The sequence below is a fragment of the Salvelinus fontinalis genome, chromosome 21, assembly GCF_029448725.1.
Source record: "Salvelinus fontinalis isolate EN_2023a chromosome 21, ASM2944872v1, whole genome shotgun sequence".
NCBI classification, from domain to species: domain Eukaryota; kingdom Metazoa; phylum Chordata; class Actinopteri; order Salmoniformes; family Salmonidae; genus Salvelinus; species Salvelinus fontinalis.
This window is the reverse complement of record NC_074685.1, coordinates 5,576,078-5,599,622: the sequence shown is the minus strand read 5'-3', so window position 1 is coordinate 5,599,622 and position 23,545 is coordinate 5,576,078. Positions and strand designations below refer to the sequence as shown.

General features: G+C 47.4%; 1 protein-coding gene across 3 annotated transcripts in view; it reads left to right on the top strand.

Annotated features, from left to right (window-relative positions):
- Positions 1-23,545, top strand: part of fsd1l (fibronectin type III and SPRY domain containing 1-like) — an 80,932-nt gene that overhangs the window by 22,120 nt on the left and 35,267 nt on the right. For 2 of the 3 annotated variants that reach the window (XM_055873632.1, XM_055873630.1), the window contains exons 2-5: positions 5,278-5,373; positions 5,606-5,737; positions 14,995-15,096; positions 19,050-19,072. In XM_055873632.1, coding sequence (XP_055729607.1) covers positions 5,278-5,373; positions 5,606-5,737; positions 14,995-15,096; positions 19,050-19,072 — 353 coding nt within the window. The remainder of the gene's footprint in view (positions 1-5,277; positions 5,374-5,605; positions 5,738-14,994; positions 15,097-19,049; positions 19,073-23,545) is intronic. The other variant, XM_055873633.1, reaches the window with a different exon arrangement.

Here is a 23,545-nt window from a genome sequence, read left to right as displayed (position 1 = left end):
TGGTCTGTGGGCTGGGCCTATAAGCTGCTGAACATGGTCTGTGGGCTGGGCCTATAAGCTGAACATGGTCTGTGGGCTTGGCCTATAAGCTGAACATGGTCTGTGGGCTTGGCCTATAAGCTGAACATGGTCTGTGGGCTGGGCCAAATGAGATCAGGACAGGACTCAGGCCACACCCCTTATTGTTGAGAAGCCTTACTGTACAGTGGATATTTAATATTATTGTGGAGAAGACTTATTGTATATTGTGGTTGGACAAGATGGAAACTGACCTGAGTCAATGGGTTATTTTATATCTATTATTCTGTTCTGTTGATTCTATTCTCCATTAACATGCATGATGCATTGACCATATTAGCTAACATAGTAGAATGTAAGGAATATATACATAATATAGCCCCTAAAGATTTATGTTTTTCAGAGAATTATGTTTCCTGACGCCCATAATAATATGATGCGTCACAATGACCACAATGAAATTCAAATGAACATTTTGATGTTATTCATTTAGGCTTAATTCCATTGAAGTTCTTTCAGGTAGGCAATATTGACAGTGTACAGTCGTGGCCAAAAGTTTTCAGAATGGCACAAATCTTTAGATATTTTTTGTCAGATGTTACTATGGAATGCTGAAGTATAATTACAAGCATTTCATAAGTGTCAAAGGCTTTTATTGATAATTATATGAAGTTGATGCAAAGAGTCAATATTTGCAGTGTTGACCCTTCTTATTCAAGACCTCTGCAATCCGCCTTGGCATGCTGTCAATTAACTTCTGGGCCACATCCTGACTGATGGTAACCAATTCTTGCATAATCAATGATTGGAGTTTGTCAGAATTTGTGGGGTTTTTGTTTGTCCACCCGCCTCTTGAGGATTGACCACAAGTTCTCAATGGGATTAAGGTCTGGGGAGTTTCCTGGCCATGGACCCAAAATATCGATGTCTTGTTCCCCGAGCCACTTAGTTATCACTTTTGCCTTATGGCAAGGTGCTCCATCATGCTGGAAAAGGCATTGTTCGTCACCAAACTGCAAAAATTGAGAGTGAGCCCACTCCCTTGGCTGAGAAGCAACCCCACACATGAATGGTCTCAGGATGCTTTACTGTTGGCCCGACACAGGACTGATGGTAGCACTCACCTTGTCTTCTCCGGACAAGCTTTTTTCCGGATGCCCCAAACAATCGGAAAGGGGATTCATCAGAGAAAATGACTTTACCCCAGTCCTCAGCAGTCCAATCCCTGTACCTTTTGCAAAATATCAGTCTGTCCCTGATGTTTTTCCTGGAGAGAAGTGGCTCCTTTGCTGCCCTTCTTGACACCAGGCCATCCTCCAAAAGTCTTTGCCTCACTTTGTGTGCAGATGCACTCACACCTGCCTGCTGCCATTCCTGAGCAAGCTCTGTACTGGTGGTGCCCCGATCCCGCAGCTGAATCAACTTTAGGAGACGGTCCTGGCGCTTACTGGACTTTCTTGGGCGCCCTGAAGCCTTCTTCACAACAATTGAACCGCTCTCCTTGAAGTTCTTGATGATCCGATAAATGGTTGATTTAGGTGCAATCTTACTGGCAGCAACATCCTTGCCTGTGAAGCCCTTTTTGTGCAAAGCAATGATGACGGCACATGTTTCCTTGCAGGTAACAATGGTTGACAGAGGAAGAACAATGATTCCAAGCACCACCCTCCTTTTGAAGCTTCCAGTCTGTTATTCGAACTCAATCAGCATGACAGAGTGATCTCCAGCCTTGTCCTCGTCAACACTCACACCTGTGTTAACGAGAGAATCACTGACATGATGTCAGCTGGTCCTTTTGTGGCAGGGCTGAAATGCAGTGGAAATGTTTTTTGGGGGGATTCAGTTCATTTGCATGGCAAAGAGGTACTTTGCAATTAATTGCAATTCATCTGATCACTCTTCATAACATTCTGGAGTATATGCAAATTGCCATCATACAAACTGAGGCAGCAGACTTTGTGAAAATTAATATTTGTCTCATTCTCAAAACTTTTGGTCACGACTGTATACTGGTTGTTGGGGCAGGAGTGAGGTCATAAAGAAGACGGAACCATAACTGGTGTCGTAGTCCTTCTTGTTTCCATGTGTTGACATGAACTCTGGAGCAGGTGATAGAGAACAGGAGACACTATGAGCTGAACATAACAGAATGTACTGAACATAACTGAACATCATGATGGAGTTTTGACGTCAGGGGACTTCAACATGGAGTTTTGATGTCAGGGGACTTCAACATGGTGTTTTGATGTCAGGGGACTTCAACATGGTGTTTTGATGGCAGGGGACTTCAACATGGAGTTTTGATGGCAGGGGACTTCAACATGGTGTTTTGACGTCAGGGGACTTCAACATGGTGTTTTGATGTCAGGGGACTTCAACATGGTGTTTTGATGTCAGGGGACTTCAACATGGTGTTTTGATGTCAGGGGACTTCAACATGGTGTTTTGATGTCAGGGGACTTCAACATGGTGTTTTGATGTCAGGGGACTTCAACATGGTGTTTTGACGTCAGGGGACTTCAACATGGTGTTTTGATGTCAGGGGACTTCAACATGGTGTTTTGATGTCAGGGGACTTCAACATGGTGTTTTGATGTCAGGGGACTTCAACATGGTGTTTTGATGTCAGGGGACTTCAACATGGTGTTTTGACGTCAGGGGACTTCAACATGGTGTTTTGACGGCAGGGGACTTCAACATGGTGTTTTGACGGCAGGGGACTTCAACATGGTGTTTTGACGGCAGGGGACTTCAACGTGGTGTTTTGACGGCAGGGGACTTCAACATGGTGTTTTGACGGCAGGAGACTTCAACGTGGTGTTTTGACGGCAGGGGACTTCAACATGATGGTGTTTTGATGTCAGGGGTCTTCAACACCATGATGTTTTGATGTCAGGGGTCTTCAACATGATGGTGTTTTGATGTCAGGGGTCTTCAACATGATGTTTTGATGTCAGGGGTCTTCAACATGATGTTTTGATGTCAGGGTTCTTCAACACCATGTATTTTCTGGTGATGTTTGGATTTCTAAGACTAATTTTCCTTCTGTTTGACCAGAAATCTAAGACCATTATTTACGTCTACTTTTTAAGATGCAAAAGGGTTGAACAAATATCTCTACGCCTTGATTTCCCCCCCCCAAAAAAATATACTCGTAGCGTTCATTTGACACCCAATTTGATCCTATAAACGTCACAAGGTGGTGTTCATGAACGTGACCCCAGTGCACTATATAAAGAATAAAGGTTGGCATGCACTGCGTTGGTGCCAGATACCCAGCCACATAGAGACAGCACAAAGGCCAGGTTCCATTCCCTAGGCAGTCCAAGTAGAGGAGGTTAGAGCAGTGGTGAAGTTTCAGCATGACTTGTTATGTAGGCCATTCACAACCAGCCTTTAGGGTGATTTCGTCATAATGTGGGTTACTGAATATGACTCGATTTTATAGAAACACAGACAAAATTAGGGCAGATTTATACAAATCATGTGTAGCCTGGACTATGTGTGGCCATAGTTCAACAGAAGGCAGGTCAGCTCTCTACACACAGCACCAGGAATAGCTTTAAATGACTAGTGGAGTTGCAGGTGCTGATCCTGAATCTGGCTGGAGGTGCCCTGGCTGGGTGGCTGGAAGTGCCCTGGCTGGGTGGCTGGAGGTGCCCTGGCTGGGTGGCTGGAGGTGCCCTGGCTGGGTGGCTGGGGGTGCCCTGGCTGGGTGGTTGGAGGTGCCCTGGCTGGGTGGCTGGGTGGCTGGAGGTGCCCTGGCTGTGTGGCTGGAGGTGCCCTGGCTGGAGGTGCCCTGGCTGGGTGGCTGGAGGTGCCCTGGCTGGGTGGCTGGAGGTGCCCTGGCTGGGTGGCTGGAGGTGCCCTGGCTGGAGGTACCCTGGCTGGGTGGCTGGAGGTGCCCTGGCTGGAGGTCCCCTGGCTGGGTGGCTGGAGGTGCCCTGGCTGGGTGGCTGGAGGTGCCCTGGCTTGGTGGCTGGAGGTTCCCAGGCTGGAGGTACCCTGGCTGGGTGGCTGGAGGTGCCCTGGCTGGAAGTGCCCTGGCTGGGTGGTTGGAGGTGCCCTGGCTGGGTGGTTGGAGGTGCCCTGGCTGGGTGGCTGGAGGTCCCCTGGCTGGAGGTACCCTGGCTGGGTGGCTTGAGGTGCCCTGGCTGGGTGGCTGGAGGTGCCCTGGCTGGAGGTGCCCTGGCTGGGTGGCTGGAGGTGCCCTGGCTGGGTGGCTGGAGGTGCCCTGGCTGGGTGGCTGGAGGTGCCCTGGCTGGGTGGTTGGAGGTGCCCTGGCTGGGTGGTTGGAGGTACCCTGGCTGGGTGGTTGGAAGTGCCCTGGTAGAGATTGTCTCTGTCTCACACTGTAAATCTGTATGGACCAAACAGTGGACGAGGGCTCCAGACCTCGGTCTTATACCGGTTAGTATAATACCTGATAACAAATTACTAATTGTCTTTTGCATCACACTAGTCTGGCAAACGTATTGTACGCCTGCTGTGTGGATTCTGACTGTCTGACACTTCTGATGATGGTAAGGAAGTCACAGTCCCGTTTCTCCCTATTGCCTGAAGCAGGGCAGGAGACGTATGGTAGGAACCAAGAGGTCAGTCAGGGTCCTGAACATAGAGGGAGGTTATAATTGGTCATGAGTGAACTTCTAACACGGAAACAAATCTGACAAGCAATTTGAACATGTGACTGAATAGCCTGAAATACAATAGTAGGCCAATGGATTGATGTATTGATGTATTGATGTATTGAAGTGTTGATGTATTGATGTATTGATGGATTGATGGGTTGATGTATTGATGGATTGATGTATTGATTTATTGATGTATTGATGGATTGATGGATTGATGGATTGATGTACTGATGTATTGATGTATTGATGGATTGATGTACTGATGTATTGATGGATTGATGGATTGATGGATTGATGTACTGATGTATTGATGTATTGATGGATTGATGTATTGATGGATTGATGTATTGATTGATTGATGTATTGATGTATTGATGGATTGATGTATTGATTGATTGATGTACTGATGTATTGATATATTGATGGATTGATGTATTGATGGATTGATGTATTGATATATTGATTGATGTATTGATGTATTGATGGATTGCTGTATTGATGGATTGATGTATTGATGTATTGATGTATTGATGTACTGATGTATTGATGGATTGATGTATTGATGGATTGATGGATTGATGGATTGCAGACACTTTAACGTATACATAATGTGTCTATCTTTCAGGAGGCCCTACAAAGGATAATAACCACGTTGGCCAATAAAAATGAGGACCTCCATAACTTCATGGAAACACTTAGTCACTCTCTGGCTGGTGTCCAGGTAAGACAAATAATAACACTCAACCTTTATGTAATTACATTAAACATAAACATAAGGCAATATTAACCGTGAAATCACAATGCTGTACAGTAACTTTCATTTGCCAAATATGCCATATTAAATCAATCAAATGAAATATGAATGAAATATGAAATGTTAATGAATCTATAGAGTAGTGACGCAGAGATTGATTCTGGATGCAGAGATGAATCAAGGTGTGTGGTCGTGACAGGTGAACTCCACGCGAGCAGTGTCCGACCTGGAGGAGGAGTTTGACTTGTTATTCACCGTCCTGGTTGAAGTGAAGGAGAGCATGATCAACATCATCAAACAGGAAGGGGCCAAGAAGACACAGGAAATACAGGTACCTGACCCCTAACCCCTAACCCCTAACCCAACATCATCTAACAGGAAGGGGCCAAGAAGACACAGGAAATACAGGTACCTGACCCCTGACCCTAACCCCTAACCCAACACCATCAAACAGGAAGGGGCCAAGAAGACACAGGAAATACAGGTACCTGACCCCTGACCCCTAACCCCTAACCCAACATCATCAAACAGGAAGGGGCCAAGAAGACACAGGAAATACAGGTACCTGACCCCTGACCCCTAACCCCTAACCCAACATCATCTAACAGGAAGGGGCCAAGAAGACACAGGAAATACAGGTACCTGACCCCTAACCCCTAACCCCTAACCCAACACCATCAAACAAGAAGGGGCCAAGAAGACACAGGAAATACAGGTACCTGACCCCTGACCCTAACCCCTAACCCAACACCATCAAACAGGAAGGGGCCAAGAAGACACAGGAAATACAGGTACCTGACCCCTGACCCCTAACCCCTAACCCAACATCATCAAACAGGAAGGGGCCAAGAAGACACAGGAAATACAGGTACCTGACCCCTGACCCCTAACCCCTAACCCAACATCATCAAACAGGAAGGGGCCAAGAAGACACAGGAAATACAGGTACCTGACCCCTAACCCCTAACCCCTAACCCAACACCATCAAACAGGAAGGGGCCAAGAAGACACAGGAAATACAGGTACCTGACCCCTGACCCCTAACCCAACACCATCAAACAGGAAGGGGCCAAGAAGGCTCACTAGCTACAGGTACCTGACCCCTGACCCCTAACCCAACACCATCAAACAGGAAGGGGCCAAGAAGGCTCACTAGCTACAGGTACCTGACCCCTGACCCCTAACCCAACACCATCAAACAGGAAGGGGCCAAGAAGGCTCACTAGCTACATGTACCTGACCCCTGACCCCTAATCCAACACCATCAAACAGGAAGGGGCCAAGAAGGCTCAGTAGCTACAGGTACCTGACCCCTGACCCCTAATCCAACACCATCAAACAGGAAGGGGCCAAGAAGACACAGGAAATACAGGTACCTGACCCCTGACCCCTAACCCCTAACCCAACATCATCAAACAGGAAGGGGCCAAGAAGACACAGGAAGTACAGGTACCTGACCCCTGACCCCTAACCCCTAACCCAACACCATCAAACAGGAAGGGGCCAAGAAAACACAGGAAATACAGGTACCTGACCCCTAACCCCTAACCCAACACCATCAAACAGGAAGGGGCCAAGAAGACACAGGAAATACAGGTACCTGACCCCTAACCCCTGACCCCTAACCCAACACCATCAAACAGGAAGGGGCCAAGAAAACACAGGAAATACAGGTACCTGACCCCTAACCCCTAACCCCTAACCCAACATCATCAAACAGGAAGGGGCCAAGAAGGCTCACTAGCTACAGGTACCTGACCCCTGACCCCTAATCCAACACCATCAAACAGGAAGGGGCCAAGAAGGCTCACTAGCTACAGGTACCTGACCCCTGACCCCTAATCCAACACCATCAAACAGGAAGGGGCCAAGAAGGCTCAGTAGCTACAGGTACCTGACCCCTGACCCCTAATCAAACACCATCAAACAGGAAGGGGCCAAGAAGGCTCACTAGCTACAGGTACCTGACGCTAAACGCAACCTTAACCTTAACCCCAACACACAGGATAGGTCTGCAAGTCTTAGGAGCTACAGGGATCAATAGACAGCCTACTACTGTATCATATCCCAGAGACATACTACACACTGAGAGGATTTGTCTCATATCCCAGAGACATACTACACCCTGAGAGGATTTGTCTCTTATCCCAGAGACATACTACACACTGAGAGGATTTGTCTCTTATCCCAGAGACATACTACAGACTGAGAGGATATGTCTCATATCCCAGAGACATACTACACCCTGAGAGGATTTGTCTCTTATCCCAGAGACATACTACAGACTGAGAGGATTTGTCTCTTATCCCAGAGACATACTACAGACTGAGAGGATTTGTCTCATATCCCAGAGACATACTACACCCTGAGAGGATTTGTCTCTTATCCCAGAGACATACTACAGACTGAGAGGATTTGTCTCTTATCCCAGAGACATACTACAGACTGAGAGGATTTGTCTCTTATCCCAGAGACATACTACAGACTTAGAGGATTTGTCTCATATCCCAGAGACATACTACAGACTGAGAGGATTTGTCTCTTATCCCAGAGACATACTACAGACTGAGAGGATTTGTCTCTTATCCCAGAGACATACTACAGACTGAGAGGATTTGTCTCATATCCCAGAGACATACTACAGACTGAGAGGATTTGTCTCTTATCCCAGAGACATACTACAGACTGAGAGGATTTGTCTCATATCCCAGAGACATACTACACCCTGAGAGGATTTGTCTCTTATCCCAGAGACATACTACAGACTGAGAGGATTTGTCTCTCAGTAGTGAATGCGATGCCTGGGAGGCTCCTGTGATGTTTGTGTGTGTATCTGGCATCAACCCTGGTGTGTGTGTGTGTATCTGGCATCAACCCTGGTGTGTGTGTATCTGGCATCAGCTCTGGTGTGTGTGTATCTGGCATCAGCCCTGGTGTGTGTATCTGGCATCAGCCCTGGTGTGTGTGTATCTGGCATCAGCCCTGGTGTGTGTGTATCTGGCATCAGCCCTGGTGTGTGTGTATCTGGCATCAGCCCTGGTGTGTGTGTATCTGGCATCAGCCCTGGTGTGTGTGTGTATCTGGCGTCAACCCTGGTGTGTGTGTGTATCTGGCATCAGCCCTGGTGTGTGTGTATCTGGCATCAGCCCTGGTGTGTGTGTATCTGGCATCAGCCCTGGTGTGTGTGTATCTGGCATCAGCCCTGGTGTGTGTGTATCTGGCATCAGCCCTGGTGTGTGTGTATCTGGCATCAGCCCTGGTGTGTGTGTGTATCTGGCATCAACCCTGGTGTGTGTGTATCTGGCATCAGCCCTGGTGTGTGTGTATCTGGCGTCAGCCCTGGTGTGTGTGTATCTGGCATCTACCCTGGTGTGTGTGTATCTGGCATCAGCCCTGGTGTGGGTATCTGGCATCAGCCCTGGTGTGTGTGTATCTGGCATCAGCCCTGGTGTGTGTATCTGGCATCAGCCCTGGTGTGGGTATCTGGCATCAGCCCTGGTGTGTGTGTGTATCTGGCATCAGCCCTGGTGTGTGTGTGTGTATCTGGCATCAGCCCTGGTGTGGGTATCTGGCATCAGCCCTGGTGTGTGTATATCTGGCATCAGCCCTGGTGTGTGTGTGTATCTGGCATCAGCCCTGGTGTGGGTATCTGGCATCAGCCCTGGTGTGTGTGTATCTGGCATCAGCCCTGGTGTGTGTGTGTATCTGGCATCAGCCCTGGTGTGTGTGTGTGTGTATCTGGCATCAGCCCTGGTGTGGGTATCTGGCATCAGCCCTGGTGTGTGTATATCTGGCATCAGCCCTGGTGTGTGTGTGTATCTGGCATCAGCCCTGGTGTGGGTATCTGGCATCAGCCCTGGTGTGTGTGTATCTGGCATCAGCACTGGTGTGTGTGTATCTGGCATCAGCCCTGGTGTGTGTGTATCTGGCGTCAGCCCTGGTGTGTGTGTATCTGGCATCAGCCCTGGTGTGGGTATCTGGCATCAGCCCTGGTGTGTGTGTATCTGGCATCAGCCCTGGTGTGTGTGTAACTGGCGTCAGCCCTGGTGTGTGTGTATCTGGCGTTAGCCCTGGTGTGTGTGTATCTGGCGTTAGCCCTGGTGTGTGTGTATCTGCGTGTGTTTGGGTGTTGAGCTTGTTTGGGTTTATTTATTCTTGCTCAGAGATAAAACTGAAGAAATTCAGAATTGACTAAGAATGGCAAAACACACATTTTAAAATCCATAACACATCATACGAGATAGAATAGAATAGAGAACATTACAGGGCATTTTTTCATTCTGTCTGTTAAAAATAATGTTTTACCCAAAAATGATCTTCCATAATGTTGTAGTGTCTCCACACACCTCTCACCCCTCTCACCCCTCTGACCCCTCTCACCCCTCTCTGACAGCCTGGGGTGTGTGTGATGTTATAGAGTCTCCATACACCCCTCTCTCAGACAGCCTGGGGTGTGTGTGATGTCATAGAGTCTCCATACACCTCTCTCTGACAGCCTGGGGTGTGTATGATGTCATCTTGCTGCTATGGCAGTTCTCTGGCCAACTCTCAAAGTCCATTGAGCAGGAACAAAAAGTGTCTGAAATTACCCCCCCCCCCCCCCCAGATATGAGATGACCCATTGTCCCTCTTTTGTAGGGTGAGCGCTGCCTGGTATTCTGTTTCCCATTACATCAAACTCACCTCACGCCCAGTATCAACTCGCATGTCTCGTCATGTGACTCAGGAAAACATATATTTTCATCAGTTAAATGCAAAACATACACCTGTTTTCGTATTCATTTATTCTAAATTGTTAAATGTCCGACTCTTTTAAAGGACTAAACCCATAGCAGGACGACCACGTTGTTCGTGATTAGTTCATTCAACCCTCCCAAGAGCTAGGTTTTGTTTTGCCAGCATTCACCGTTATTATGAGTTGGTCTGTCAGCTGATGAACCAACATGTTATCTGGGTCACTGTAAGCTCATCTAGCCTTTACCAACCAAGTAGATGTTCTGTTACCTCCACACCCTGCTCTGGTCCTCTCTCCTTGTGGTAATCGTTACGTTTCCCCCCTGCTCTAGTCCTCTCTCCTTGGGGTAATCGTTATGTTTCCCCCCGCTCTGGTCCTCTCTCCTTGTGGTGATCGTTACGTTTCCCCCCGCTCTAGTCCTCTCTCCTTGTGGTAATCGTTACGTTTCCCCCCGCTCTAGTCCTCTCTCCTTGGGGTAATCGTTATGTTTCCCCCGCTCTGGTCCTCTCTCTTTGGGGTGATCGTTACGTTTCCCCCCGCTCTGGTCTTCTCTCCTTGGGGTAATCGTTACGTTTCCCCCCGCTCTGGTCCTCTCTCCTTGGGGTAATCGTTACGTTTCCGTCCCGCTCTGGTCCTCTCTCCTTGGGGTAACCGTTACGTCTCCCCCCGCTCTGGTCCTCTCTCCTTGGGGTAATCGTTACTTTTCCCCCGCTCTGGTCCTCTCTCCTTGTGGTAATCGTTACGTTTCCCCCGCTCTGGTCCTCTCTCCTTGGGGTAATCGTTACGTTTCCCCCGCTCTGGTCCTCTCTCCTTGGGGTAATCGTTACGTTTCCCCCCGCTCTGGTCCTCTCTCCTTGGGGTAATCGTTACGTTTCCCCCGCTCTGGTCCTCTCTCCTTGAGGTGATCGTTACGTTTCCCCCACTCTGGTCCTCTCTCCTTGTGGTAATCGTTACGTTTCCCCCCTGCTCTAGTCCTCTCTCCTTGGGGTAATCGTTACGTTTCCCCCGCTCTGGTCCTCTCTCCTTGTGGTGATCGTTACGTTTCCCCCCTGCTCTAGTCCTCTCTCCTTGGGGTAATCGTTACGTTTCCCCCGCTCTGGTCCTCTCTCCTTGTGGTAATCGTTATGTTTCCCCCCTGCTCTAGTCCTCTCTCCTTGTGGTAATCGTTACGTTTCCCCCCGCTCTGGTCCTCTCTCCTTGTGGTAATCGTTACGTTTCCCCCCGCTCTAGTCCTCTCTCCTTGGGGTAATCGTTATGTTTCCCCCGCTCTGGTCCTCTCTCTTTGGGGTGATCGTTACGTTTCCCCCCGCTCTGGTCTTCTCTCCTTGGGGTAATCGTTACGTTTCCCCCCGCTCTAGTCCTCTCTCCTTGGGGTAATCGTTACGTTTCCCCCCGCTCTGGTCCTCTCTCCTTGGGGTAATCGTTACGTTTCCGTCCCGCTCTGGTCCTCTCTCCTTGGGGTAACCGTTACGTCTCCCCCCGCTCTGGTCCTCTCTCCTTGGGGTAATCGTTACTTTTCCCCCGCTCTGGTCCTCTCTCCTTGTGGTAATCGTTACGTTTCCCCCGCTCTGGTCCTCTCTCCTTGGGGTAATCGTTACGTTTCCCCCGCTCTGGTCCTCTCTCCTTGGGGTAATCGTTACGTTTCCCCCGCTCTGGTCCTCTCTCCTTGAGGTGATCGTTACGTTTCCCCCACTCTGGTCCTCTCTCCTTGTGGTAATCGTTACGTTTCCCCCCTGCTCTAGTCCTCTCTCCTTGGGGTAATCGTTACGTCTCCCCCGCTCTGGTCCTCTCTCCTTGTGGTGATCGTTACGTTTCCCCCCTGCTCTAGTCCTCTCTCCTTGGGGTAATCGTTACGTTTCCCCCGCTCTGGTCCTCTCTCCTTGTGGTAATCGTTATGTTTCCCCCCTGCTCTAGTCCTCTCTCCTTGTGGTGATCGTTACGTTTCCCCCCGCTCTGGTCCTCTCTCCTTGTGGTAATCGTTACGTTTCCCCCCCGCTCTGGTCCTTTCTCCTTGGGGTAATCGTTACGTTTCCCCCGCTCTGGTCCTCTCTCCTTGGGGTAATCGTTATGTTTCCCCCCGCTCTAGTCCTCTCTCCTTGGGGTAATCGTTACGTTTCCCCCGCTCTAGTCCTCTCTCTTTGGGGTAATCGTTACGTTTCCCCCCGCTCTAGTCCTCTCTCTTTGGGGTAATCGTTACGTTTCCCCCCTGCTCTAGTCCTCTCTCCTTGTGGTAATCGTTACATTTCCCCCCGCTCTAGTCCTCTCTCCTTGGGGTCACAGGAACCTGAGAGGAGGCTTAGCAATAGCAGCTGATAGTCTTTCTGTTAGCAAACAGGTCTTCTCATGGTCAGCTAACTTCCTGTAGGAAGGACAGTTCTGACAGACTGTTCAGCATCAGGTTCAGTCCCAAATGGGATTATATTCTGTAGTGTACCCTATTCCCTATATACTGTAGTGCACCCTATATACTGTAGTGTACCCTATTCCCTATATACTGTAGTGCACCCTATATACTGTAGTGCACCCTATTCCCTATATACTGTAGTGCACCCTATATACTGTAGTGTACCCTATTCCCTATATACTGTAGTGCACCCTATATACTGTAGTGTACCCTATTCCCTATATACTGTAGTGTACCCTATTCCCTATATACTGTAGTGCACCCTATATACTGTAGTGTACCCTATTCCCTATATACTGTAGTGTACCCTATTCCCTATATACTGTAGTGCACCCTATATACTGTAGTGTACCCTATTCCCTATATACTGTAGTGTACCCTATTCCCTATATACTGTAGTGTACCCTATTCCCTATATACTGTAGTGTACCATATATACTGTATTATACCTTATATACTGTAGTGTTCCCTTATTCCCTATATTCTGTAGTGTACCCTATTCCCTATATTCTGTAGTGTACCCTATTCCCTATATACTGTAGTGTACCCTATTCTGTAGTGTACCCTATTCCCTATATACTGTAGTGTACCCTATTCCCTATATACTGTAGTGTACCCTATTCCCTATATACTGTAGTGTACCCTATTCCCTATATAATGTAGTGTACCCTATTCCCTATCTACTGTAGTGCAGTACTGTTGACCAGGCCCCATCCATAGGGATCTGGTTAAAAGTAGTGCACTATATAGGGAATAGTATCTGCACTACAGATACATCCTCAGTCTGACTCAGCAGAGACCTCAGGCTGACTGCCAAACACAGAGCACTTCCAGACGGAGGGATATTGTCTTTTTAGCTTTGACCTTTTTGAAAAGGTCATTGAACAGCACTCCGGTAAACAGCGAGATAGATGTTAATGGTATCAGGTCTTAAAGTCCCAGTGTAGTCAAAATGTAGTTTTTTTCCCTTGCGTTTTATAGTATCATATTGTACCACAGTTGATGAAACTAAACACTGTAAAAGTGTAAAACAATGTGAACATTGTTATTTTCAACCAGCAACAATCAAGAACTAACAATCTACACAGGACCGTCCAATCAGCAGGTTTACGTGGGCGGGAGTTTCAGCTTCCCTTGGTGACATCACCATGTGGTCAATTGGTTAATACACCAGAAGCAAACCTCTCTGCCAATAACAGCTAGGCGAGGGCCCCTGGGAGAGTGGTGCCAGAAAAATAACCTCTCACTCAACGATCAACAAAACAAAAAGGAGCTGATCGTGGACTTCAGGAAACGGCAGAGGGAGCACGCCCCCTTATCCACATCGACGGGACCGCAGTGGAAAAGTTGGAAAGTTCCTCGGGCGTACACATCACTGACGATCTGAAAATGGTCCACCCACACACAGACAGTGTGGTGAAGAAGGTGCAACAGTGCCTCTTCAACCTCAGGAAGCTAAAGAGATTTCACTTGGCCCCTAAAACCCTCACACACTTTTACAGATGCACAATTGAGAGCATCCTGTCGAGCTGTATCATGGTACGGCAACTGCACCGCCTGGTACGGCAACTGCACCGCCTGGTACGGCAACTGCACCGCCTGGTACGGCCACTGCACCGCCCGCAACCACAAGGCTCTCCAGAGCGTGATGCGTTCTGTCCAACACATCACCGGGGGCAAACTACCTGCCCTCCAGGACACCTACAGCACACGATGTCACAGGAAGACCAAAAAGATCAAGGACACCAACCACCCGAGCCACTGCCTGTTCACCCCGCTATCATCCAGAAGGCGAGGTCAGTACAGGTGCATCAAAGCAGGGACCGAGAGACTGAAAAACATCTTCTATCTCAATGCCATCAGACTGTTAAATAGCCATAATTCGCTGGCTTCCACCCGGTTACGCAACCCTGCACCTTAGAGGCTGCTGCCCTCTATACATAGATATGGAATCACTAGCCACTTTAATAATGTTTACATACTGCTTTACTCATCTCATATGTATATACTGTATTCTATTCTACTGTATTTTAGTCAAAGCCACTCCAACATTGCTCATCCTAATATTTATATATTTCTTAATTCCATTCTTCTACTTTTAGATGTGTGTGTATTGTTGTGAATTGTTTTTAGATACTACTGTACTGTTGGAGTTAGGAACACAAGCATTTCGCTACATGTGCTAAATTTATGCATGTGACCAATAAAATTAGATTTTCAGTTTTCTACTCCCCACTCGGACAACTCCCAGAATTCTTGCATGAGAAATAGTTTTTTGCCCCAAAAATTATTTGTGCCATTTTTAATGGAAATCTATTACATACAGTAAGGTACTTAATTGTTACCCAGAATTGATTTGATATTGATATAAAAATGGCTGCATTGGGCCTTTTAATAGAAACCAAACCTGAATGTGCTGTAACAGCTCCATATTTCCTTTGTTCCATAGAATCAACTGACACAGAGCAGCGACGCCTTGGAGAGTGCAGAGGAGCTCCTGGAGTTTGCCAACAATGCTCTGAATATTAAAGACGAGGATGAGTTCACTAAGGTAGAGGCTGCTGGTCTGTGATATCATACAGGATGTGGTGTGAAACAACAGCATCTCATTGGCTGTCTAGGCCTTAGACGAGAAGATTATTTGAATGTGATCAGCTGACACGGGATACCAGGAAGTAGGTAAAGGTCAACGTTGAATGCTGCTGGGTAACATGAGTCAGGAAAATCTTGGCCTCATCCAGCTAAATTTGGTAGATTGTAGTCCTCATTCTAAAGTGAAAGTTTATTTGATTGTTTTGGATTTGTTTCTAAATACAATGTGATAAAATTAATGGAAACTAATGAGAACTTTTTTTGTTTTAACAAGCTTAAAATATACTACGAAGGTGACCCATGAAGAATGGTTCTCTTAATTAAACTAACAAACATTTTCGCCTATCAATTTTCTATCTAATATTTTCAGAAACTTAAAGTGGAACTGACAGTGTTGTAACAACATGAATATGACACTTAAAAAAAAAAACATTTTCTGACAAGCGAGCACTTAGATATGGTCCTTTTCACATTTTCAAAAATTCATAGAACGTTTGGGAATGAATAGAGTAAGTCATTTGTGAAAACTCTTTTAATATAAACTTCTTATGGCTGAAGTCCCGGTAACGGGAACGTTATGACAACAGCCAGTCGAAGTGCAGGGCACCAAATTCAAAAAAACAGAAATCTCATAATTAAAATTCCTCAGATATTCATGTGTCTTATATCATTTTAAAGGTAATCTTGTTGTTAATCCCACCAAAGTGTCCGATTTCAAATATGCTTTTCAGCGAAAGCACTACAAACGATTATGTTAGGTCACACCAAAACCACAATAATCACAGGCCATTTTTTTTTCATTTGTGAAAACTCGATAGCAACATAGAGGTTGTGCTTTTGGACAATTAATAGACGCTGCAGTACATAAAACCTAATAAAAACACCTGCCTCGTCCAGGACCAGAGTCTACGCAGACTGGTGCAGCACAGCCAATCAGAGCTACAGTAGGCCTATACGCAGACCGGTGTGATATAGCCACCAAAAGCTATTTGCCACATGGGCCTGCCATCATTCACTTTCAACTGGACTGTGTGTAAGTAGATCATTAGAACACATTCGTGTGTTAATGATTAACAAACACATGTTATCCAGGTAGGCTAGTTGAGAACAAGTTCTCATTTGCAACTGCGACCTGGCCAAGATAAAGCAAAGCAGTTCGACACATACAACAACACATAGTTACACATGGAGTAAAACAAACATACAGTCAATAATACAGTAGAAAAAAAAGAAAACAAAGTCTATATACAGTGTGTGCAAATGAGGTAAGATAAATAAATACAGTATGGTGATGAGGTATTTGGACGGTGTTACGCACGCCTCTGAGAAGAGGGAACGCAACTCCCTGCTACAACTCAACTCTCTGTGAAGTGCAAGAGGTATGGACTGCAGGTGCGAGAAAGGACGACAAAGGCAGAATTTACCGTTTACTAGGATTTATTTTCTTACACGGTAATATGGGGAAAAGGGTCTGGACGGAACCAAAGTAAAGAAAGTAAATATCAAAGTTCCCCCTCTCCTATCTAACCTGCCTACCCACTTAACTTACCTAACTTAGCACCGTCTGGTGCCCTAACCAAAATACAGGGGGTGGTCCGCCCAGGTCTTACCTAGTGTGCCTAGACAGTAAATATACTACGGGTATATGTATGCCCGCGGGCCTCTTGCCTAAGCACTCCCAAAGTGCCTTCTCCTTCCCCCCTGGGAACAAATGAAACAGTAATTATTAACGATTTCACAAACACTCACAAACACAGGACATAGCAAAACTGCTACCAACAACAACAGTACATACCACACTTTCTGATACACAACCAACACTATATCACAATCTAATTTCTCTCTCTCAATCTCCAAATCTCTACTCCTTATCTCATCTCCTCTCCTCTCTCTCCAATCTCCTCTCTACTGAACAGAACACTGGTTTTTATATCTTCAGGTGGCAATGTTAATTAGTCAGCTGCTTCTTGACGAGGGGGCGGGGTCAGCTCCAATCACCAATTAGCCTGGGGTCGACCAATCAGCTGGTTGGGGAGTATTTCAGGAAGCCATCTCCTGAAACACACACACTCAAATACAAAACAGAACACAGAAACTGGGGAACGTAACAGACGGGCTATATTTCAGATGGGCTATGTACTGGTGCAGTGATCTGGGAGCTGCTCTGACAGCTGGTGCTTAAAGCTAGTGAGGGAGATGAGTCTCCAGCTTCAGTGATTTTTGCAGTTTGTTCCAGTCATTGGCAGCAGAGAACTGGAAGGAAAAGCAGCCAAAGGAGGTGTTGGCTTTGGGGGTGACCAGTGAGATATACCTGCTGGAGCACGTGCTACGGGTGGTTGCTGCTATGGTGACCAGTGAGCTGAGATAAGGCGGGGCTTTACCTAGCAAAGACTTATAGATGACCTGGAACGAGTGGGTTTGGCGACGAATATGTAGCGAGGACCAGCCAACGAGAGTGTACAGGTCGCAGTGGTGGGTAGTATATGGGGCTTTGGTGACAAAACGGATGGCACTGTGATAGGCAAATACATTTAATTGATAACTAAGTGTGCGTTCGTAAATTGCCTCCAGTGTGTTTGAGTGATCTCTGCGCAAATAAATTCAGAGCGTTTTGCTCTCTGAGCGCACACTATTGACACTGGACGGTCTGGCGGAGGGTTGAACCGAGCATTCCTCACAACGGCAGTCAAGCTAACTGGCTAACGTTGGCTAGCTACTTCCAGACACAAATGAGAGAACACCTAACGCTTGCCAGCTGTTTTCATGTTATCTATAGCGTTGGTGACTGTAACTGTGCTGTGACTCATTCTCCTTACGTTTACTGACACCGGTCATATTCAGCAGGTGTTGCGAGTTTGTAAATGCGCCAGTTTTTCTGCGCTTTGGCAGACGAGAGTGTTCTGAAATCGGAGTAGATAGCCAGTGAATTGTAGAACGAGAGATATGCTAACTGGATAACAGTCGTTCAAGCTCAGCATAGCTAGCGAGCAAAGCGATTCACGTCTTGCTAGCTAACCAAATGACACCTGCATCACTAGCTGTGTATAGCCACAGAAAAACAATATGAGGGGAAACAGTCAGTCACTCCTCCAATGACATGACATCCTCCTAGCAGCTAGCTACCTAGCTAACGTTAGGCTCTGTGTTTTTACCTTGCTACATAAATAGATACGCCTGTTAGCCACGTTATGACATGACATCCTCCTAGCAGCTAGCTAACGTTAGGCTCTGTGTTTTTACCTTGCTACATAAATAGATACGCCTGTTAGCCACGTTATGACTGACGTGTGATCATTGCCCTTGCTAGTTTGATTGTATTGACATTCCCAGCTGTAGTAACATTCGTCCGTTTTTGTCCAAAATATTGAACTGAAGAAGTGCATCCTGAATGGAGGCAGCAAACGATGTACCAGACCAGCTGGGATTTACAACCTGATTTAGGATTTTGGGGGGATTAGCAAGAAATGTATTGGTGAATTATATTAATCAAGCATTGAACTGCAACCATCTATTCTGCCAACAATACCTTACTGTAAGTCATGGAATGTTGAGTCAAATTTAACCTATTTTTAAAACTTTTTATAAAGTTGGTTTTGTAGCATAAACTAGGAATTTTTACATTTTTGACTGGTATTATGATTGACTGTTTATTTCATATCTGCAAAGTAGTTTAAAACGCAGTCAGTTCCACTTCAACTAATGTTTAAATCCAAAGTCATGCTGCTTTTTTCTGTGTGATGTTGATCACCATGCTCTACTCAGCGTCCCACTGTGAGGGCCCCTGCCTGCCTATCTGTGTCCACTACAGCCACTGAGCAGAACATTGCTGCACGCCCACCAATACTCACCTGCATGGCTGTACTAACCAACCTCTTCTTCTTTCTCCTCTTCCTCTCCTCCTCTGCTTCCAAGGCTGCCAAGCAGATCAAAGATAGGTAGGTATACTCGTCCCTTGTCTAGTCTGTGGACATGTCTGTTATCGGCTGCAGTGAGAAGCCTTGTTTGGAGCATCGTTGAGATCGATAGTTTAGCAGATGTATTTGTGCTATTTTCATCAGTAGTCTGACGTCAGTGAACTGATAGTAACATGTACTTGACCTACACTACCGTTCAAAAGGTTGGGGTCACTTAGATATGTCTTTGTTATAAAAAAATATATAATAAAAACACTTTGTCCATTTAAATAACATCAAATTGATCAGAAATACAGTGTAGACATTGTTTATGTTGTAAATGACTATCGTAGCTGGAAATGGCTGATTTTAAAATTAAAATAAAACAAAATTGGGAATAATAAAGAAAAGCCCCAAAAAGTCATTTAAAAAAAAAAATACAATCAAATTGATCGGAAATGCAGTGTAGACATTGTTAATGTTGTAAATGATTATTGTAGCTGGAAACGGCTGATTTTTTTATGGAATATCTACATAGGCGTACAGAGACCCGTTATCAGCAACCATCACTCCTGTGTTCCAATGGCACATTGTGTTAGCTAATCAAAGTTTATCATTTTAAAAGACTAATTGATCATTAGAAAACCCCTTTGCAATTATGTTAGCACAGCTGAAAACTGTTGTTCTGATTAAAGAAGCAATAAAAATGGCCTTCTTTAGACTAGTTGAGTATCTGGAGCATCAGCATTTGTGGGTTTGATTACAGGCTCAAAATGCCTAGAAACAAAGACCTTTCTTCTGAAACTCGTCAGTCTATTCTTGTTCTGAGAAATGAAGGCTATTCCATGCGAGAAACTGAAGATCTCGTACAACGCTGTGTACTACTCCCTTCACAGAACAGGGCAAACTGGCTCTAACCAGAATAGAAAGAGGAGTGGGAGGCCCTGGTGCACAACTGAGCAAGAGGACAAGTACATTAGAGTGTCTAGTTTGAGAAACAGACGCCTCACAAGTTCTCAACTGGCAGCTTCATTAAATAGTACCCGCAAAACACCAGTCTCAACATCAACAGTGAAGAGGTGACGAACACAGGAGCCATTGGAACACAGGAGTGATGGTTGCTGATAATGGGCCTCTGTACGCCTATTCCATTAAAAATCTGCCGTTTCCAGCTACAATAGTCATTTACAACATCAACAATGTCTACACTGTTCTAATCAATTTGATGTTATTTTTAATGGACAAAAAAATGTGTTTATCTTTTTCTTTTAAAGGACATTTCTAAGTGACCCCAAACTTTTGAATGGTAGTGTATATGTGGTTACATGTTATGTGTGTTTACATGCCGTGTGGTTACATGCCGTGAGTGGTTACATGCCGTGTGGGGTTAAATGCCGTGTGGGGTTACATGCCGTGTGGGGTTACATGCCGTGTGTGGTTACGCGCCGTGTGTGGTTACGCGCCGTGTGTGGTTACGTGCCGTGTGTGGTTACGTGCCGTGTGTGGTTACACGCCGTGTCTTTACATGCCGTCTGTGGTTACATGCCGTCTGTGGTTACATGCCGTGTGGTTACATGCCGTGTGGTTACATGCCGTGTGGTTACACGCCGTGTGTGGTTACACGCCGTGTGTGGTTACACGCCGTGTGTGGTTACACGCCGTGTGTGGTTACACGCCGTGTGTGGTTACATGTGGTTACATGCCGTGTGGTTACATACCGTGTGGTTACATGCCGTGTGTGGTTACACGCCGTGTGTGGTTACATGCCGTGTGTGGTTACATGTGGTTACATGCCGTGTGTGGTTACATGTGGTTACATGTCGTGTGGTTACATGCCGTGTGTGGTTACATGCCGTGTGTGGTTACATGCCGTGTGTGGTTACATGCCGTGTGTGGTTACATGCCGTGTGTGGCTACATGCCGTGTGGTTACATGCCGTGTGGTTACATGTGGTTACATGCCGGGTGGTTACATGCCGGGTGGTTACATGCCGGGTGGTTACATGCCGGGTGGTTACATGCCGGGTGGTTACATGCCGTGTGTGGTTACATGCCGTGTGTGGTTACATGCCGTGTGTGGTTACATGCCGTGTGTGGTTACATGCCGTGTGTGGTTACATGCCGTGTGTGGCTACATGCCGTGTGGCTACATGCCGTGTGGTTACATGCCGTGTGGTTACATGCCGTGTGTGGTTACATGCCGTGTGTGGTTACATGCCGTGTGTGGTTACATGCCGTGTGGTTACATGCCGTGTGGTTACATGCCGTGTGTGGTTACACGCCGTGTGTGGTTACACGCCGTGTGTGGTTACACGCCGTGTGTGGTTACACGCCGTGTGTGGTTACACGCCGTGTGTGGTTACATGTGGTTACATGCCGTGTGTGGTTACATGTGGTTACATGCCGTGTGGTTACATGCCGTGTGGTTACATGCCGTGTGTGGTTACATGCCGTGTGTGGTTACATGCCGTGTGTGGTTACATGCCGTGTGTGGTTACATGCCGTGTGTGGTTACACGCCGTGTGTGGTTACACGCCGTGTGTAGTTACACGCCGTGTGTGGTTACACGCCGTGTGTGGTTACACGCCGTGTGTGGTTACACGCCGTGTGTGGTTACACGCCGTGTGTGGTTACACGCCGTGTGTGGTTACACGCCGTGTGTGGTTACATGCCGTGTGTGGTTACATGCCGTGTGTGGTTACATGCCATGTGGTTACACGCCACGTGTGGTTACATGCCGCGTGTGGTTACATGTGGTTACACGCCGTGTGTGGTTACATACCGTGTGGTTACACGCCCGTGTGGTTACACGCCGTGTGTGGTTACATGCCGTGTGGTTACATGCCGTGTGTGGTTACATACCGTGTGGTTACATGCCGTGTGTGGTTACATGCCGTGTGGTTACATACCGTGTGGTTACATGTCGTGTGGGGTTACATGCCGTGTGTGGTTACATGCCGTGTGGTTACATGCCGTGTGGTTACATGCCGTGTGGTTACATGCCGTGTGGTTACATGCCGTGTGGGGTTACATGCCGTGTGGGGTTACATGCCGTGTGGGGTTACATGCCGTGGGGTTACATGCCGTGTGGTTACATGCCGTGTGGTTACATACCGTGTGGGGTTACATGCCGTGTGGGGTTACATGCCGTGTGGGGTTACATGCCGTGTGTGGTTACATACCGTGTGGTTACATGCCGTGTGTGGTTACATGCCGTGTGTGGTTACATGCCGTGTGGTTACATGCCGTGTGGTTACATGTGGTTACACGCCGTGTGGGGTTACACGCCGTGTGGGGTTACACGCCGTGTGTGGTTACACGCCGTGTGGGGTTACACGCCGTGTGGGGTTACACGCCGTGTGTGGTTACACGCCGTGTGTGGTTACACGCCGTGTGTGGTTACATGCCGTGTGGTTACAAGTGGTTACATGCCGTGTGGTTACATGCCGTGTGTGGTTACATGCCGTGTGTGGTTACATGTGGTTACATGCCGTGTGGTTACATGCCGTGTGTGGTTACATGCCGTGTGTGGTTACATGCCGTGTGTGGTTACATGCCGTGTGGGGTTACATGTCGTGTGGGGTTACATGTCGTGTGGGGTTACATGTCGTGTGGGGTTACATGTCGTGTGGTTACATGTCGTGTGGTTACATGTCGTGTGGTTACATGCCGTGTGTGGTTACATGCCGTGTGGTTACATGTCGTGTGGGGTTGCACGCCGTGTGGGGTTGCACGCCGTGTGGGGTTGCACGCCGTGTGTGGTTACACGCCGTGTGGTTACACGCCGTGTGTGGTTACACGCCGTGTGTGGTTACACGCCGTGTGTGGTTACATGCCATGTGGTTACATGTGGTTACATGCCGTGTGTGGTTACATGCCGTGTGTGGTTACATGCCGTGTGTGGTTACATGCCGTGTGTGGTTACATGCCGTGTGTGGTTACATGCCGTGTGGGGTTGCATGCCGTGTGGGGTTGCATGCCGTGTGGGGTTGCATGTGGTTACATGCCTTGTGGTTACATGCCGTGTGGTTACATGCCGTGTGGTTACATGCCGTGTGGTTACATGCCGTGTGGTTACATGCCGTGTGTGGTCGCATGCCGTGTGTGGTCGCATGCCGTGTGTGGTCGCATGCCGTGTGTGGTCGCATGCCGTGTGTGGTCGCATGCCGTGTGTGGTCGCATGCCGTGTGTGGTCGCATGCCGTGTGTGGTCGCATGCCGTGTGTGGTCGCATGCCGTGTGTGGTCGCATGCCGTGTGTGGTCGCATGCCGTGTGTGGTCGCATGCCGTGTGTGGTTACATGCCGTGTGTGGTTACATGCCGTGTGTGGCTACATGCCGTGTGGTTACATGCCGTGTGGTTACACGTGGTTACATGCCGTGTGTGGTTACATGCCGTGTGTGGTTACATGCCGTGTGTGGTTACATGCCGTGTGTGGTTACATGCCGTGTGTGGCTACATGCCGTGTGTGGTTACACGCCGTGTGTGGTTACACGCCGTGTGTGGTTACATGTGGT